Raw genomic sequence first — 20,016 nt, 5'->3', positions numbered from 1 at the left:
ACAGTACTTTTATTTGTGAAATTATAAATAGTATATTATGCAACGATCATGTAATGATGGTTAGTAAGAAACGAGCATTAACCGGGATACAAAACGAGTCGAAGGCGAGTTTTGTATGGTATATGCGAGTGTATTAATAACCATTACATGAGAGTTGCATACGCAATTTTTTCTAAACCCGATAAATAATGAAAAACTATAAATATTATATTTGTATTGAACACATTTACAGTAATTAACTCATATTTTTTTTAAAAAACACAAACTTAATGGTTTACCATTGTAATATGAAAACTATAAAGATTCTAATTATATTTATATTGAATATAACAACTGTAATTAATCTGATCTTTTAAAAATATTGGAGTCGATGGTATTCCTTCTATATCGCTGTTTTCAGACATTTTGATAATATAAGTAGGTAATATGAAAACTGATTTTGACAAATAAAGCAATTAGTTACTTAGGTTAGAATCTAGGACAAACAAAGGAACAGGATTCTCAATTGAAAAATTATGGGTTTCTATTGGTTGATAATCTGTATCGTTATGAAAAATCTGTATCATAATGGATATCATTATGAAACGGATTATGGTCATATAAGTGTATTGTTAGAGTACGGGTGTAGAAAAAACAATTATAAAAATAAAAACAACAATAAAAATTTATTGGCGCTCCGGGGCGACTTCATTGATTCCAGTGGCGCATTTGCTTTTTCAGCTGCAGGAAAACCCGGAAAAACCTGCAATAGATTCAATATATCGCTAGAACACTTCGGGACACGACTATCGTCAAACTTAAACCAGTCCGTTTCGTCTTTGACTAAGGCGTAATAATGACCAAATCAAAGTTACGATGAAAGAAAAGTCTTCAATCTGACCAATCAAAGATTAAGCCTCAGAGGCTGTATGGGCGTCATCAATTTTGTTGCCTAACTCAACCAATGCATCCCCAACTTCCACATATTGGTATTTAACAGCCTGAACAGCCCTTACGCGAGCTTCCCAATGCGTTTCACACATTTGCTTTAAAGTAAGTGCTTTAGTATGGTCGTTTATTATACACCAACGCTTTGTTGAACTTGAGTAGATGGTAAAGAGTCGTTGTAGAATACCAAATAAAGACGTAGACTTAACTGATGATTTTGCTCCATCAGCAATCAGTAAGTTCAGGCTATGCCACCCACAAGGAATAAACACATGAATTTGTGTTTCTTTTTCATTTATATTTTTGGTAAAAACTTTGGCAGATGACCTACGAGAAAACCCATATCGTGTGTTCTGCTAGAAATAAAGTAATTTCTACTAACTGAAGCAACACTTCTGCTGAACGCTGAGTCTCAGTTTCAATTTGCCTCATGATGTGCTGGTTCACTGAGGTCTGTCTGTTCTGTTCAAAATCTGTTTTTCCGTTAATCAGCTGTCGCTCCCATACGAACGACAACTCTCAAAAGTTGAGAACTTGTGCGAGCTAAGGACTAACGAGGTCTTACCTTTTAACGTGTCTAAGGTGTCTCCTTTAATTTTTTTTTCTGCTTCAAACCATTCAGCCATATTTTTAAAATGGTCTGGTGACAACTCATGGGATTTTAAACGGTCTGTCAAATTTTTCCAGTTATTGAAACCCATTGCTTGACCAAAATTTGACTTTGATGATGGATTGAATTATCTACAACAGAAACTGTAGACAGCATCTGATTTTTCCAAATAAATCAACCATTTTCTTGATATTCTTTCTCCATTTTCCAAAATCCGACATCGGGATTGGTTTGAAAATAGCCTATTATTGTCGTATTATTGGGTAATCACGATCTTCTTTAGAGTATTCAGCCGGCCCTTTCAAAATAACTTCATCACGGTGAATATGCATAATATGCGCTGGCCACATTGCAGGATCTGGAGTAATCACCTGCACTTGCTCCGATTCGGAAATTAATTCAATTTTAGTGTTTGTTGACACTCTTTTATTGCTATTAGAACTATCACAATCGCTGGTAACGGTATCATCTGCAGTACAGCCAGTATGGGAAAGTCCCAGTGTCTTTGGCCTCTTGAATGCTAACTCATTTTCCTTGTTCAACTTTCTCCTTTGTGCCCCTGACAACTTTTTTAACATAATACTGCTCGAATTTTCAACTAATCACATAACTTAATCTCAAGGCACCACACCACACTTAACACACACACACACACACACACTGTGTGGACTGTCACGCCAAACGCTCACCTCCCGTTAAACCAGTCACGTGGAAAGAGTAAATACGCGAAAGTACTCGAATGAACCATGAATAGTCATCTCTCAGAGGAATTATTAGTCCAGTCACCACTCGAAGACGATTGTGGGTACACCAACAATCAAAACGTCATGAAGTAACTTGGCTTGGAATCTCCTAATTTTTTTATTTCTAACGTTTTTTTAATTGTTCTATTTTTACTTGTATTTTATTTCACTGTAATTTCATTTCAGTTTTTTTTTTGCTCAATATAATTAACATTTTCAGCTAATGTTTTTAATTTTTCATTTGTATTGGTTCTTTTAGGGATTTCAAATCATTGTATATAATATTAGACAATGAGAGTCCGACTAATGAAATTCAATTGGCAATGGTTGTGTTAATGAACGCACGATTCAACATTGGTTTGCGAAACTTAGTTCCGGAAATTTTAGCCTCCAAAATGAGCCCCAAAGTGGTCGACTTACAGTATTTCAGAACGAGGATCTGAGGACTCTGATGGAGATTGGCCCATCACAAATGATGCGCGGGATTGCGGAAGAACTGGGCGTCAGCTGTCATGCGGTTTTTGACTGTTCAAAAATGATGAAAAGCTTGAAAAGTGAGTGCCCCACGACAGAAATTGTCACTTTACGAGGTCTGTTCTTTTCTTTTGTGAAACAAAAACAATTCTTTTTCGGATCGAATCGTCAGTGTGATGAAAAGTGGCTTGTCTACAACAACAGGAGACGTTCAGGTTAGAGGTTGGACATCATCACAACAGAGTCCTATTAAACGAATTGAGCGTCGAAGTTCTGTCTCACCCACCATACTCCTCAGACCTCTCGCCAACCAACTACCATCTTTTCAAGCACTTCGATAACTTTCTCACTGGTAGAATCTTCGCCAATCAGGCCAAGGAAAAAACATCCTTCGTCTACTTCATCGAATATCGAGCACAAAATTTTTATGCTGACGGAATTATTCGACTTGTGTTACATTGGCGAAAGTGTTCTGATTCAAATGTCACTTATTTTAAATAAATTAAATAAGTATTCACTGATATATTACAGTTCAAAGTACACTCAAAAACGGAGAACTTTTAAAATGACCTAATATAAATATGTATAAGTGGTAAGCGAACTAAGTCTCTCCTACTATCTCTATCACAAGCGATGTCGCCAAACCTTAGCGCCGTCCATTAACCTAGGTTACATGTGATACCATAAACTTTTATAATTAATATCTAATAATTACGAAGTCAAATCTTGCTATAATCTTGCTATAATTTTCAGTTTTTTCAAATCCTTTATTAAATTAATATCGAATAACGAAATTTAAAAGGCAAATGTTCAAATAAATTATAAAGCTGGTGAGGAAAAATACAGTTTTCTATTTAAAATAAAACATATTTATTCTCTTCCAATGTTATGGCTTTACATAATATTTACAATTAAATTATTACTTATAGTAGTTTTCACAAAATTATTTTTTGAATATTTTATCTAAAAACCAAGTCAGACCTCAATGAAAAATTCGATTACAATGTTTGATGTGATCTTTTACTTTCACTAACTTTCACTTTATCTCCTTTATGATTCTGAGTATCCCATAACTTGAAGTAAAGTCCATTCCGGTCTTCCATAAGATAGTTGTGAGTACCCCTATTGGCTACTTTTCCATTTTCCAAAACGATTATTTCATCAGCATCCATAATAGTGCTCAGACGATGGGCAATACAGATGCTTGTGCGACCTTGAGTAGCGTTCCTCAAAGCTTTCAGGATATTCTGATAAAAAGATCGATAAATTTTAGGTCATCACTGATCGCTAGTTTTGAAATTTCTACTTAACATATCAGAATGAATGATGATTTTGGAAAAAAATGTGCGAAAATGCATGGATGAAAATTCTAAACAAATTCTAGTCATACATCTTCTACTAATTAAAACTCAACATACTTGTTCAGTTATTGAATCCAAGGAACTTGTTGCCTCATCAAACACCAAAATAGGAGAATTTTTCAAAATGGCTCTGGCTATGGCTACCCTTTGTTTCTCTCCACCGCTCAATTTCAACCCTCTTTCTCCAACTTGAGTATCGTATCTGGAAAGTATTTTTCTATAATCATTTTGGAAAGCACCGAAGAAAAATTTGAGTTTTCTAGATTCATCTACCGAACCAAAGAAAACCAAAGGTAAGAACATTCGACACTCTATGTGAAGAGTTACGACAAAAGATATATTTATATTTTTCATCCATTTTAGAATGCTGATTTCAAGCTTCAGTGAACTACACAAAAAGCCGTAGAATGCAAATTACTAAGAGAAAAAATATGTAAATTTTTTGAATACTTGTTTTTTTTTTGTTGAATGGTATTAGGTGTAATTTTGAATTTTTTATTATTAGAATGACTGTAAAATCTAAACAAAACTGAACTTTAAATTGGTCAAAAAAGATAAGATGTATGTGCATTTGATCACACAAGTCACTGTACATACAAAATACAATATGGCAGTCGTTTCTTGCAGCAGTAGAATTTGACTGTCCGTGGCAATTATTCTGTGCCGTTTGGGTTTACTCATTTATTTCACAACTCATCACCAAAATACATATGTCTGGAAGTAGTCTAAACAGTGCTTAAACACACTGAAATATCATGTTGAGATTACCCAACCTTTATTTCAATATTTTTTGTACCTTTTTAGTATGGTTCACAAGTTGAAAATGGCAAAAAATAGAGGTAATGGTTGGAAAAATACATGTGATGGCTAAGTTATAAACAAATTAATATGTAAAAAAGGTATTTAGGTTTTGGCAAATATTTCAAAAACCAAGAAGAATTCAGAAATTAAAAAAAAAAGATCCTTAAAGAGGGCAAAATTTACAAAAAAAAGTCTCACTCCCCAAAACTCTATCTCTCTTATTTATAATTTCAATTTAACGCCAGAAATATATCTCCACGTCCTATAAAGGTTAGGGTGTATTTGGAATTAAAAAAAAGATTCCCGTTGGAAAAAAATTGTGAATTATTAAAAAAGCTAGGTAATTATTAATTAAGAATATTTAACTTGACTGTCTTCATTGAAGACCACAAATAATTTTCAAATGAATTTCCCAAAAATGTTTCGCTTTGTGGAGCTTTTTTATCAGAGTACTTAAAAAGATCACGTTATAAAAGTTTTCAAAAAATTAATATTTCGTTATAATTTTTCATAAAATTGTTATCTTCATAATATAATGATTTTTAGAAGAAATTTTTTTCAAAACCATTTTCAATTGTTTATAATTGTTTTTTTATATCTCAAACGTTTGAATAATTACTTGAGAAATGTTTTCTATTATAAAAATAATAATTTACATTCCTCCACAAATTAACAAAAAAACATTTTTATTAATAATTTTATTGTTTATTAACTAAATAATTTGTTACAAAAAAACAGTTGCATCGGTTGTAGCTATTTGAATATATTGAATCAATAAACGACATTTCGTTAAAGGATTATTTTTTATTTTTATTCAACGATAAAAATAAAATAAATACAACAATAAAAATTAATTGGCGCTCCGGGGCGACTTCATTGATTCCAGTGGCGCATTTGCTTTTTCAGCTGCAGGAAAACCCGGAAAAACCTGCAGCACCACATCATCTGAAGATCTTGATCTAACCATGTCCTCTCTCTCATAAAACAAAATGTAGGGTGTCTCCAGAGGCTCCAATAAATTCAATGCATCGCCAGAACACTTCGTGACACGACTATCGTCAAACTTAAACCAGTCCGTTTCTTCTTTGACCAAGGCGTAATAATGACCACATTCAACGCCAAAACCACAGTGAACAATGACTGCATGAATATTTTAACAGTGGTCTGCTAGGTTGAAATGTTCATCTATTTCGAACCTTCCAAAGAGTTTCTTGCTTCCGTTAGAGGTTGAGTCTTGTTTGAAAATCATCAGTGTTATTATTAGATTGACTGGTGCCTCAGCTATACTTGTTTCCTTATAACAGTCAGTTAGTTTGGCGCATGTTTGACAATACAGTCGATCATCACCTGTTAAAAATTCCATTTTCAGATGATTAAACAATAAGCTTTGCACGGACTGGTAATTAGTCGTATTAGGAAAAGCTAGATGAAGTTCCAGAAATTCACATAAGTTTTCAGTACTTCTTGAACATTTACCACAAAGTAAACAAGTGAGGATTTTTCCAGCAAAAGATTTACAAACACAAGACGAGACGGAATCATTCAGTCCAGAGCGGCTGGGAGTATTGATTTTGCTATTGTTTTGCTCACGAAGAGTATTCAACAAGAACCTCAAGAATTCGGAACAATCCTCTTGTTGAATTTCACTAGTTCGGACTTCCATTGTCTACTATATAAAATGATTTGAAATCCCTGAAACAAGTAAAAAAAGAATAATTAAAAAAGAATAGTTGAAAATAACAATTATATTAAGCAACAATAAACCTGAAATGAAATGATAGTGAAATAACCTACAAGTAAAAATATAATAATTGAATAAATAAAAATTAAAGGAATGAAAAAAAAATAATAAAAAATATAAAAGTGTAGAGATTCCAAGTCACGTTAGTTCACGACGTTTCGATTGTTGGTATCTACAATCGTCTTCGGGTGATGACGATTGTAGATACCAACAATCGAAACGTCGTGAACTAACGTGACTTGGAATCTCTACACTTTTTTATTTTTTTATTATTTTCTTTTTTCATTCCTTTAATTTTTATTTATTCAATTATTATATTTTTACTTGTAGGTTATTTCACTATCATTTTATTTCAGGTTTATTGTTGCTTAATATAATTGTTATTTTCAACTATTCTTTTTTAATTATTCTTTTTTTACTTGTTTCAGGGATTTCAAATCATTTTATATAGTAGACAATGGAAGTCCGAACTAGTGAAATTCATCACGAAACATTGTCAATCACCTTCAAACAAATCCTCTTGTTGTCCTAACGAGTATTTAGTGGACTTCAAAGACTCCAGGAAATCGGTTGGAGGGAAAGATGATACCTTCTTACGAAACTGCAGCTGCATGAACAGTTGTTTGAGTTTGATGAATAAGCAGGAAACATTATTGTTCTCGTTCATTATTAAAAATTCGTTCTTGAAATTCTTCATCATGAACAACACTTGTAAAATGCTATTCATGTAACAAGTGTTTCCTAAATTATCCAATCCAATTTTCTTCTCTAGATTTTTAGGGCAACTCTCTACTGATTCGTAAGGAAGAACACGTTTCACAGAATCTCCATAAGAATCATTTCTCAAGCTGCGATCGATCCTTCCAAGTAAAAAAGGGTTTCGTAGAGGGATCAATTCGGCTCTTGCTTCAAGAAGCGCTTCCACTGAAATGGTACCAATTCTACGAGGAATGCAACTCATTTTTTGAGGCCAAGAATGACCTGAGTTCACTAACCGCACTGAAAAAGAAGAAGGTGGATCAATCACTTGTGAATTAACCTTGATAGGAGACTGATAAATATCCACATATTTTAGCTTGTTTCGAAGAGGTTTCAGTTCCGTACTGAAATTAGGGCAATGCATGATCTCATCAAAATTATGTGAAGGAGGAATAGTTCCAAGTACTGAAGCAGCATTGCCACGTTGAATAGCAATACTAATTCTTTCTATCAAAAAAGAGGTAGAACGGTGATCTTTCGTTGCTTGGCCTATTCTCCTTCCGAGTTCATGAACGAATAACAGAGACTCCGGGCCATAAACATCAAAAGTTTCAACCGCTACTAGATGAAACAGATTTTTCCAAAAAATACCAAGAATTTGGTATTTTTTCCTTTTCAATTTCTCGCCAGACAATGCTGCAGTTCCAGCGTCAACGCAAGTCATATACCACAGGTTTACCGTATTTCCATGGTATGAGAGACATGCCATCTGGTCGTTTACCATCATCTCGACTGGTACCTGAGGGTTCCAGAATCGCAGGAACATCCGCTGACAACATAGCTCGTTTCAATATGTCGTTCACTTGGTGATTTCGAGATATACGCCCTGCACTTCTCCTGCAACTCAAACCATGTGTACCTTTCTCATCAACTATACTACCGCAAGGATTATTATCAGATTTGTGTTATTTATCATGCTTGAAGTCTTGTGTTTGGAAACACCCTACATTTTGTTTTAAGAAAGAGAGGGCATTGACAGATCAAGATCTTCATTTCATGTGGTGCTGCAGGTTTTTCCGGGTTTTCCTGCAGCTGAAAAAGCAAATGCGCCACTGGAATCAATGAAGTTGCTCCGGAGCGCCAATTAATTTTTGTTGTTTCATAATTTGTATTACTTTCTTCTTTTACAGTTTCAAAGTTATATTAATTTTGTAGTTTATACATCGAGTGGTCCATGCAACTTTTATAGCACATAATTTTCAAAAGTACAATAATATTATTACTGGAGTTTTTTCCCAACACCAAATCGTTATTTTTAACACCTCGACACGTGTTTCGATCACCAAGTGATCATCTTCAAAGAGGGAGATTGAAACTGGTACAACTGGTAAGAAATCAAAAAAAATATATATTCAATAATTTCAAATGTATGATTGGTTTTGTAATTTTTATCAGTTTAAGAAAAAATATATCACAGTTGAGAATTTATAACAAATTGTTTAGTTAATGAAAATCAAAATTATTATTAAAAATTTGTTATTGTTAATTTTTAGGGAAATCTCAATATTAATTTTAAAAATATAAAACATTTCTTGAATAATTATTTGAACGTTTGAAATATAGAAACAATATTATATATTGAAATATTATAAACAATCAAAAATTGCTACTGATTTTTTTTCTCAAAATCATATTATGAAAACAAATTATTTTAATATTTTTTTTAATGTTCACATAGTCTATTTGTTTATAAATAATTTATAAACAAATGGCGCTAAACATTTTTTGTTCAACTTACCAAATGTCTTATTACAAAAACAGAGATATGATATTAAATATAAAAAAATCTATAATAATATGTAGATTATTTATTTTTTGTAACTATAAATAAATATAATGAAGAAAATATTAACATTTTTCAAACATTCATAACGTGATATTTATTAAGTATACTGATAAAAGCTCCATGAAGCCAAAAAATTTTCGGAAAATTATTTAACACGTTGAATGCCGTATGTATCCAACACGGATACACGCGACTCAGTGTTTCGATGGCCGCGTGAATCCATGGCGGATACATAAGTATTTCTGTAATTTCAGCCACATGTATCTGTGTTGGCTGCATGCCTTGCGCAGATCTTTATGGGAGCGTTCGCACTATGGCCTGGCATACCTAAAAGCATATTTGGCCTGTGAATTTTATTCACAGTTTTTTCAGGGGACGATTTTGTTAGGAAGTAGGTTTGAAATTGGGAATTTTTTTTATTCGACAACAATAAGCGCTAAATTATAATGAACAAAATGTATATTCACGGAAGAAATGAACATTACAAAAACAGATTGGGTATTTTATGCCATAAAACATTTGTGTACTTCAAAAAACAAGATAAGCAATAATGTTTTTCACATGTTATACATCTGAATTTACTTTGTGTTGTTTGATTAGCTGCAGCCTTTCTCCCAACCTCTTCAGTTTTTTCTTATAACATCGTACACATCTTCCTCGTTTTCTGCCAGCACCTTGACTTTCTTCCAAAACATATTGTGCTGAAGGTTCATCAGCTGGCGCCGTTTTGTTAGGTGTCTCAGTTGGAAAATGTAACAAATCTGATATAACGCATTCTTTGAATTTTGTAATCGGCATTTTGTCGTTTGCAATCTCTTGATGCAATATATATGCATTCACCAAAGCCGTACCCAATAGAAGCTCAACTGCCAATTTTCGGTACCATTTCAAGCTCCTTCTCAAAGATGATGAATATGCTTTCATTTGGTCTGAAAGGTCGATGAAAGCTTTACATTTGTTATAGTCGCTTATTATTTTTGGTTTCTGTACTTCACCACTCCTTTGACTTACTGTTACTAGTTCATCAGTGTGTTTTGTACTAAGGACCAAAACATCTCTTCTATCTCTCCATTTCAGTACCACCACGCCTGTGTTGCTCTCAGCTGCGACAATTTCATTTTTATTTATCTTTTTAGTGACAACATCTTTGGGATTGAGCTTCCTATTTGAACGTAATGTCCCCACTAAATGTGTCTTTCGGTCTAACAAAGTGTGAGCTAGGGAAACACTTGTATAGTATTTATCAGTATACAAGGTTCTCCCTTGATCTAATAATTTCATTTGATATTCGTCTGATAAGTAAACATCTCCAAATAGCGAATTCTCTTCGTTAGACAACAACTCTTGCATGAGTTTTTGTAAATGTAATTGTTCCTGTTCGTAGGACATTGTTTTCGAAATATGCCGTATAAATAATGTAAAGAACACTAATAACTTATCAAAGAGTACGGAAGTTCAGTATCCAAAGTCATGTATCCAGATTGGATACATGCGGCAGCAGTTTTCAAAAATGAATATTGTGGCCGTGGGTATCCAATGTGGATACATACTAATGACAACGTCATAAAATATCAAAATCTGTTTTCTTCATTTCTAACTTGAAATTATATGAAAGAAGAATATATTTTCGAGACACTACCACAAAAAAAAATTTGGCCTGATATACCCAATTTTCGGCTCCCACGGTGGCGTTCAACGTGTTAAACATTTTTTGTGGTCTTCAATGAAAACTCCAGTCAAGTAAAATATTGTTGATTAATAATTACCTAGCTTTTTCAATAATTCACTTTGAGAATTTTTTTCAAAGAGAATAAATTTTTTGTAGTATTCTGAATACATTCCAATCTTTATTAAATGTCAACCAAAAAAAATTTTTTTACATCTTAATTTGTTTATTACTTTTGCGATTTTTTATATGCTGAAAAACGGGTTTAGCACATTTTTATAGAATTTATTCCGGATCAAATGAGCCATCGCACATATTTTCCCGACCGTTACATCTATTTTTCACCATTTTCAACTTGTGAACTACAATATCTCTTCCATTTCATCAAAATATTTCTAATACTCATAATGAAAAACAGCATATAAGGCAAGTAACATAATAGAATATTATGCAACGATCATGTAATGACGGTTAAGACACGAGCATTAACCGGGATACGAAACGAGCCGAAGGCGAGTTTTGTATGGTATAAGCGACTGTATTAATAACCATTACATGAGAGTTGCATACGCTATTTTTTCTAAACCCGATAAATAATGAAAAACTATAAATATTATATTTGTATTGAACACATTTACAGTAATTAACTCATATTTTTTTAAAAAAACACAAACTTAATGGTATTATCATGGATATATGAAAACTATAAAGATTCTAATTATATTTATATTGAATATAACAACTGAAATTAATCTGATCTTTTAAAAATATTGGAGTTGATGGTATTCCTTCTATATCGTTGTTTTCAGACATTTTGATAATATAGGTAGGTAATATGAAAACTGATTTTGACATATAAAGCAATTAGTTACTTAGGTTAGAATCTAGGACAAACAAAAGAACAGGATTCTTGATTGAAAAATTATGGGTTTCTATTGGTTGATAATCTGTATTGTTATGAAAAATCTGTATCATAATGGATATCATTATGAAACGGATTATGGTCATATAAGTGTATTGTTAGAGTACGGGTGTAGAAAAATGTTTATATATCATTTCTTTTTTACTGAAGAACTGGGGTTTTTCATAACTTTGTTTCGAACAAACTAGGTGAGAATACTTTCGTGTATCATGCAGTATTTTTTTCAAGACAAAACACAAGCACCTTAAATTGCTCTAAGAGCGGTGCCTGTGCAAAAGTAGCGATTCATGTTGGATTTGAATCCCTAGATATTAAATTCAACTATATTACAAATATTTCCTAATAAATTATAAACATTTAACTAGATAATACATAACATTAAAATGAACAGATCAAAAATAACTTTACAAAACGATCAAAGGTGCGAACTCGTTTCCTCCTTTTCATAAAAGAGGATGTATGCATCTCCACTCACAAGCAATTTTGGTGAAATTGGTGACACTTGTGAATCATTGTATTCATGCCACGTGCCATTAAAAGGATATCTGCAGAATGCTGTATAATGGCCGCTGTAGGTAGACCCACTGTGATTTGAAAGTGCATATAGATTATAGTGACAAGGAGTCACATTATCTGCTGCATAATTGTTCATATCTAATCCATCTAGAGGAGATTCGATGGCAACATTTAACTTGCCTCTAAATCTTTCTGTTAGAGAAAATCTTTTAAAATGAATAACTAAAATATGGGGAAACTTATGGATCAATAGAGACTTTGTGCATTTTCTTCTTTCTTTGCAACTTGAACACGTCGGTTTTTCATGTCCATCCAAAGTTTCCTCTCTTGTGAAGAAATCCAAGCACTGTGATAAACTCAATTCGTTAGTTCTTTCTGGTATGGGGAGTGACAAATCCCAGAAAGGATCGAAGGTTACAGATGAGTGTCCAAAATGTGTGCACTTCATCGTTGATTTTGATTGACCAATGAAATTATCTACAATCTTAGAGTTATATGTACTCAAATAAATCAGCCATGACTTTTGTGATTTGATATTAAATTCATTTGGAAAATCATTCTCAGGAAGTTTATTCTACATAAACACAATTCTCCAAATGACTCTCGGATTTCAATTTACTCACCCCATCGGCCAAGTTATTATGGAGTCATGAATTTCTGCCAACTGGGCAGCTTTTATGACCTCTTCATCTGTAGCTTTAAGGTCGCCATAATGCAAGTTATGTTTAATTGTATCATGAAAGAGAACACTGTCCTGAGGAACAATAGAAATAGAACGACGAAGACTCTCAACATCTACATCACGGATGTCACTATTACCGATGATGATACGTCCTTCTGTTGGCTCATAGAACCTGTAGAGGAGCCTCACCAGAGTGGATTTGCTGTAAAAAAAGAAAATATAATTCAATTCAATTTATTCATTGGTTTTACAGATTACATTGGAAGTAATATAAAACACGTCACAAATTACATATCGGTAGACATTTCACATTTGAAACTGAAAATTTTAAAAATAAAGTAAGTAAATTAAAATATATATTATCGAATGAAAGTATCCAATTAGCTGGAATAAAATTCTTCAATATTATAAAACATTTTCGACAACAGAAAAGTTTTGAGATGCTTTCTGAATTTGAAGTCAGTAGTTTGTTTTTTAATTGATTCCGGGAACTTATTGTAAATTCTTACACCATTGATCGGAGATAGGTCCCCTGAGAGTTACATTCAAATTATTTAGAGGTGTTTTTATATGGTAGTTAAATCTAGTTGAATAACTGTGATCATTACTATGAGTGCTAATGCTTTTTTATTTTTAAAAATGTAACAAGATATTTCTAGAATATACAAGCAAGAGAGAGGAAGTATTTTCAGATTGGCAAATAATGTTCTGCATGATTCTCTCTGACTTTTATTCAAAAAAGTTCTAAGGAATTTTTTCTGCAGTACAAATAATTTCTGAGCTGCTGATGATGAACCCCATAATAAAATTCCATATGTGAGTCGTGACTGAATTTCAACATAATAGATTTTTTTTTAGTACGGACAAGTTGAGAACTCTTTGTACGCATTTCAATTGGTATATTTTGCTGTTTAGTTTGGACTTTGTTTCTCTGATATGGAATTCCCAATCTAATGTGTCATTCATAATTATGCCTAAAAATTTTATGTTTTCTCATCATTTTAGTTTGACTTCTCCCATTTTAATTTCTATGTTTTCAATCCTCTTTTGTTTAGAGTGAAATAGTGAAAAATTTGTTTTACAAGAATTGACAAATAATTTGTTTGTTGTATACCAAAGTATAATTCTTGTCATTAAATCGTTACAGTTTTGTTGGATGGCTGCTACTAGGATGGACAGATCAATTCAATTCAATTAATTTATTACCTTTTTTGCAATATGAAATATGTTAGGTTCGTCAATACACAAGTAGATATAGATAGGTCATTTATACAAATTATGCAATGGAGACGCTATTCATAAATATAAAAATAAAATTTACACACTATATTCATAAATATAAAATTACAAAATATACACACTATATCAATTTTTACACAGATACACGTATAAGCATATACTTATACACGAATGTTCAACAAGTTTTAACCAAATCCAGAAATTCATCAATTGCATATATAGGATTATTGGTCAAGAAAGTTTTCTCACTTTTTTTAAATTTGTTGATAGAACTGTCTCTTATAGTCCTCGGCAGTAAGTTATAGTAGAAACTTCCAGTCCATTCTGGTGACCGCTTGTAAGATAGATTTGTAAAACTTTTTAAGTGTATGTTATTGTGATTTCTGGTCGAATAACTGTGAATATCCTAGTTTTTCTCGATGTTTTTAATGTTATTATGAACGTATACTAATATTTTCAATAAATAAATTCCTAGTACAGTAAGTATTTTATTTTTTTAAAGACTGATCTACACGATTCTCGATATTCTAGATCTAGATTGAAAATCAGTCGTATAATTCTTTTTTGATTAATGAATACACGACTACATTCCGTTGCTCGTCCCCATGTGATAATGTTATAACTAACTGCTGGATGAGCGAGAGCATAGTAAACATTGATTAACGATGCTTTGCTTAGGGTATATTTTAACCTGTAAATAGCAAAAAATGCTTGGTTCATTTTTTTGCACACATTGTTGATTTGTTCAGACCAATTGAATTTTTCATCAATCATAGTGCCAATGAATTTATAGTTCACGCGTATCTGCGTAAAGTGTTAGTTTGTAGTGTTAATTATTTAACAATATCTGCTATCTTTAAAGAGAACAATATAGGTACAAGGACACTTCCCTGCGGCACCCCTACATTTATCGATATCAAATCTGTTTTGTCCAGCATCATTATCATATAGGTATCCAAAGTTTAGTTTATAATTGGATTCAAAATTATTTATTGAATAGGAAGCAATATGTCTATATGGACGACTTAATCAGTTCCAAAAAAATATAATATGCAGAGTATGGCAAGGATCAATACTTGGACCTGTTTCGTTTCTTATATATTTCACTGAGGATACACTACAAAAACACACTTTTGTCTATTTTCCACTATATTTCTTTATTGTTGACCGGTTTCGGCTATTATACCATTTTCAAAACTAACTGATTACATTTAAATCCGAGTAATTTATACCTATATTATTCTAGCATAAATGATTTGATATACCTGATATATCTGATATACCTGATATCCGGTACCTGCGTTTCATATACCTGTAAAATCCATGAACATAACAAAGCTTTCAATATAATGTAGGTTTTGGGATCTGCACTATAGGTTCAGGAGAGGACTATTGTTTAATTCAAGTTGTTCGTTGAGGACAATAGAATTGAGATCTTTCTTTGACAAAAGTGTGTTTTTGTAGTGTATCCTCAGTGAACATGAATTTCCACAAAATAAACAAGTCGTCAATCGAAGAAGTTATATATTTGAATTCTTTGGCTACAGTAAATTTATTTGGTAAACTACATATGCCTACTGATGACATCACTTTGATTTACAGTGGAAATAGTTTACTAGAAATTGAAATATCTCAAAAGGCATTGATCGAATATTTTTATGGCGTCAATGTCATAAAATGATGCTGAATTTTCAGAAACCTTCATATACGTTTATATCAATTGATTCGAAATATCCAATTAAATTTCATAATGAAAATAATGAATACTCTCCAAGTGTTAAATTTCTTGCTCTTACTCTAGATGAAAATGTATCATGGAAACACCATATTGAAACAATAAGAAGAAAAATGGCTTCCATAATTGGAAATTTTATTCAAAGTAAAAAATGTTGTACCACCAAAAAGCCTTGAATTAATTTACTTTTCATTAACGTTTTTTTTTTATTTTTATTCAATTGATACACAAAAATACAGAAAATGAGAATAAAACACTAACCAAGAGACAGATATAAAGACAGTAATTGCAGTAAGTAAAGTAAAGATTGTGTATAAAATAGCATCTAAGTGACTTAACACTTATGTTATGCTACAAAGTCAAAATAATTAATATAAAATTACAGTTGTACACAGAGAGTTAGGAAACAATTTAGTGGCAGTGTATCTAGTAGTGTTCTAATATTTTAAGAAATTCAAAGTTATTTTCCAAGATAATTTTTTTTCATTCTATAGCTGATTCTGAAACTTTAATATTAGAGAAATTAGGTATGTTTGCTGACGTTATAGAGAAAGCAAGATGTGGGTTTTACTAGCCTTTAATGAAAAACGATACATACTCAACCATTTATGAATTTATTTCTTTGATATTCCAAAATACAATATCTAATATCGGAGAATGGCAACAAATTTCATATTGAAACCAATTAATAAACTTCAGAACAAAATTTAAAGATGTATATTCAAGTTAAAGTACAAGAAGCCAACAGTTAACTTGTATAAACCAAAAAAAGTATTAGATTTGTCATCCTTACATAAAATCATATTATGTACCTTCCTTCAGTCATTTGCTCAAAAATAAGCTCAAACATTCAAATCTGACTTTCAAAATCAATTGTGACCAACACAACAAGATATTCAGGCAATCTAAAATTAATGAAAATGAAAACAAATATTGCGCAAAATTCGATTTATTATAAAGGTATCAAGTTTTACAATGAGCTACCGAATGTTTAAACAAAATTTAATAAACAAAAATTCCGAATTAATTTTTATGGTTATGTTGCGATCATATTTACATTTTTTCAAGTTTCAGTTCTGATTTATCTTTTTTTGGTGCTCTGTTCGTATTCGGTTATGTTACAGTTAGTTTTTGAATTATTTTTTCTCCCTGATATAAACATTGTATGTTTCTTGGGAAAAAATAAATCATTACTAAAATGTATGTACTATTATTTCTAATACACATTAAGACCTACAAATTGACAAACATCAAAGACAGTAGGTACTAAATGTTTTCAGATTTGATGGAAGTAAGGAATTATTTTTATTGAATTTAATTTTTATTCAATTTGTGAATTGATCATGGCTTGCAAATACTTTCATTTGTCGAGTTTATAGTAACATGATTTAAAAAAAATACTTACCCTGATCCCGACCCACCAACAATGGCTACTTTCTTACCAGGTTGAATGGTCATATTCAAATTCTTGAAAATTTCCTTTCCTGGTCCATATTCGAAAGAAATGTTTTCGAATTTGATGGCTGTATTTTTAGTATCTACATGAAGGTAAGGAGCTCCTGGTTTATTCTGAAAATATTTCCTTCATCACAGTTGACAAAGAAATTTAAAGTAACAAATCACCTTGATGGCACTATCCATGGTCATGAGAGTGAACATAGTTTGCATATCAATTAAAGCCTGTCTAACTTCTCGGTACACACTACCCAAAAATCCCAAAGGAACGGATAGCTGGAACAATAAACCATTCACCATTACTAGATCTCCAACAGTCAAATTTCCTGAAAACAATACATTCATCAGAGTATCTCATGAAGATTTTGAAGATGAATAAACCTTGGTAAAAATAAATATAAATGAAGTTAATGAGGTAGAACTTATAACGATCTGTTAGACTCTTACAACCTAGTGTAAAAACATGTTGTTGTGTTTTTTATGAAGAAATGAAGTTCGTCGTAGAACCCTATTATACAGCTGAAAATTGTGGAGCAGGAACTTTAAACATATAAACATATGGCCAACACCTAATCAAGCGGGTAGTGCTTCTAAGGTCATTGTTATAGCCTTCTTAAAATACCCTGCCTTGAGTATCGAGCCAAGAGACAGATTCAATATTGTCAACTTTTTTTATTTATCTGACAGAAAATACATGATACAGTTTTTATTTTTTATTAAGAAAATGAGACATTTAGAAAGAATAATTTAACTTAAACTTTGTTCCATAAATGATGAAATTGATAAATCTACAATTTATGAATATTACAATAAATAATTAAATTTGGAACAATCATGAAGTAGAAATCAATTCAAAGAACTAAGATTATAAAAAAAAAAGAAGAAAAAAAAATCACATCAAAGGTGCTGCTTCGTTCCCTCCTGTTCATAAAAGAGGACATATGCCTCATCGCTCACAAGTGATTTTAGCGAATTAGGAGTTCATGAGAGCTATATTTTGATATAAATTTCTAAATATACAGGGTGTTTGGTGTAGGTGCTACAGACCAAAATTCCATTTTTTAAAATAGAACGTCCTGTATATCATTACTTATTCAGATGCTACGTTAAACTCTGATATCATTTCATGTTTGGTTTTTGAAATTCGGTTACGGCGTTGTTGAGTTATTGCACTTTTCCTTAAATATAAAGTTTCAAAAAAACGTATTTACTCGTACACGAATCCAGTCTATATCTTTTATTAAATTGAACTAGACTACTACTGAATACAAACCATTATTCTCACCTCTACGATACGATATCGATATCAGTTGAATATAATATTGAAATTCTTGAGAATGTGACTAACTTGAGGGTGAATTGCTTTATATTGCACAATTTCATCAAGTAGCTTATGCTTTTTGATGCCATATAACAAATGTTGTTGAATTGTATATACTTGTCAGTTCGATTCAGTGATTCTTTGCAAAACAGTAACTGTGTTCTTTGTGCGAAAACTCCAGTATGCCTTTCGCATTTAGTCCAAGTGATTGCATTGATATGTTATTAATTTTTGGGGAATGTCAGAAAAACTGCCGTCAAGCACAACGTCTATACCAAGAACGTTTTCCAGACAGACCCATTCCGTCACGAATGACTTTTTCGAGAGTTGTAGAAAAATTGCGAACTGGGTCATTTCCTTCTACTATAAAGCATCGTCATCATACGAGATCTATTAGAACTGAAGATTTAGAGATCAATGTGTTGGCTTATATTATTATTCATCTACATGTTTCTATCCGTACTCTTGCAGAAGAAGTCGGTGTGAGTAAATCTAATGTACAGAGAATTCTGAAAGAAAATAAATACCACCCATTCAAAATTCAGTTGGTACAAGGTTTGAAACCCACGGACTTCGAACGACGACTTGAATTCATTGCTTGTATTCAGGTAATATTACATGAAAGTCCTAACATATTCAGTCAAATTTTGTGGAGCGATGAATCGCGATTCCATAATAATGGAGTTGTGAATCGACATAACAGTCACTATTGATCTCAAGAAAATCCCCACTGGGTCCGCGAAAGTAATTTTCAAACTACTTGGGGTATTAATGTATGGTGTGGATTATTCAATGGCCGCATCATAGGACCTTTTTCAATGAAAATCTCAATGGATTGCGATATTTACATTTTCTAGAAAATGATTTGATCCAGTTGATGGAAGATATTCCCATAGCAGAACGACAAGGAATTTGGTGGCAACAAGATGGTGCTCCTCCTCACAATTCACAGGTTGTTACTGAATATCTGGATAGAACGTACCCAAATAGATGGATTGGTAATAAGGGTCCAATTCGGTGGCCGGCTCGTTTCCCAGATTTATCACCGCTTGATTTTTTCCTATGGGGTTATTTAAAAGATATTGTTTTCACTACTCCCCCTTTGAATGTGGATGATCTGAAAATGGAAATTCGACTAGCGTGCAGTGATATTACGCCTGATATTATAAGAGCGACTTGAACGAAAGAAGTGATTCGACGTTTCAAAGCCTGTATAATATCTAATGGGCATCACTTTCAACAATTTTTATGACTTATTTCTAGGTACCTACCATTCTT

The 20,016-nt window shown here is 32.2% G+C and overlaps 1 protein-coding gene across 1 annotated transcript in view; it reads right to left on the bottom strand.

The window, feature by feature from the left end:
* Window positions 1-3,600: 3,600 nt before the first annotated feature.
* The window catches only part of ABCB7 (ATP binding cassette subfamily B member 7), a 42,963-nt gene continuing 26,547 nt past the window's right edge, over window positions 3,601-20,016 (bottom strand). Inside the window, exons 7-11 of the mRNA XM_074183677.1 lie at window positions 17,586-17,743; window positions 17,368-17,531; window positions 12,930-13,190; window positions 4,173-4,317; window positions 3,601-4,001 (exon numbers count right to left, since the gene is read on the bottom strand). Of these exons, the coding sequence (XP_074039778.1) occupies window positions 3,753-4,001; window positions 4,173-4,317; window positions 12,930-13,190; window positions 17,368-17,531; window positions 17,586-17,743 (977 nt within the window). The 3' untranslated portion in view covers window positions 3,601-3,752. The remainder of the gene's footprint in view (window positions 4,002-4,172; window positions 4,318-12,929; window positions 13,191-17,367; window positions 17,532-17,585; window positions 17,744-20,016) is intronic.

The sequence above is a fragment of the Leptinotarsa decemlineata genome, unplaced genomic scaffold, assembly GCF_025532065.1.
Source record: "Leptinotarsa decemlineata unplaced genomic scaffold, Ldec_3_MD MMD2_tig00026340_RagTag_RagTag, whole genome shotgun sequence".
Taxonomy (NCBI): Eukaryota; Metazoa; Arthropoda; class Insecta; order Coleoptera; family Chrysomelidae; genus Leptinotarsa; species Leptinotarsa decemlineata.
Note: the sequence above shows the minus strand (reverse complement) of the source record. Positions and strands in the feature narration are given on the sequence as shown.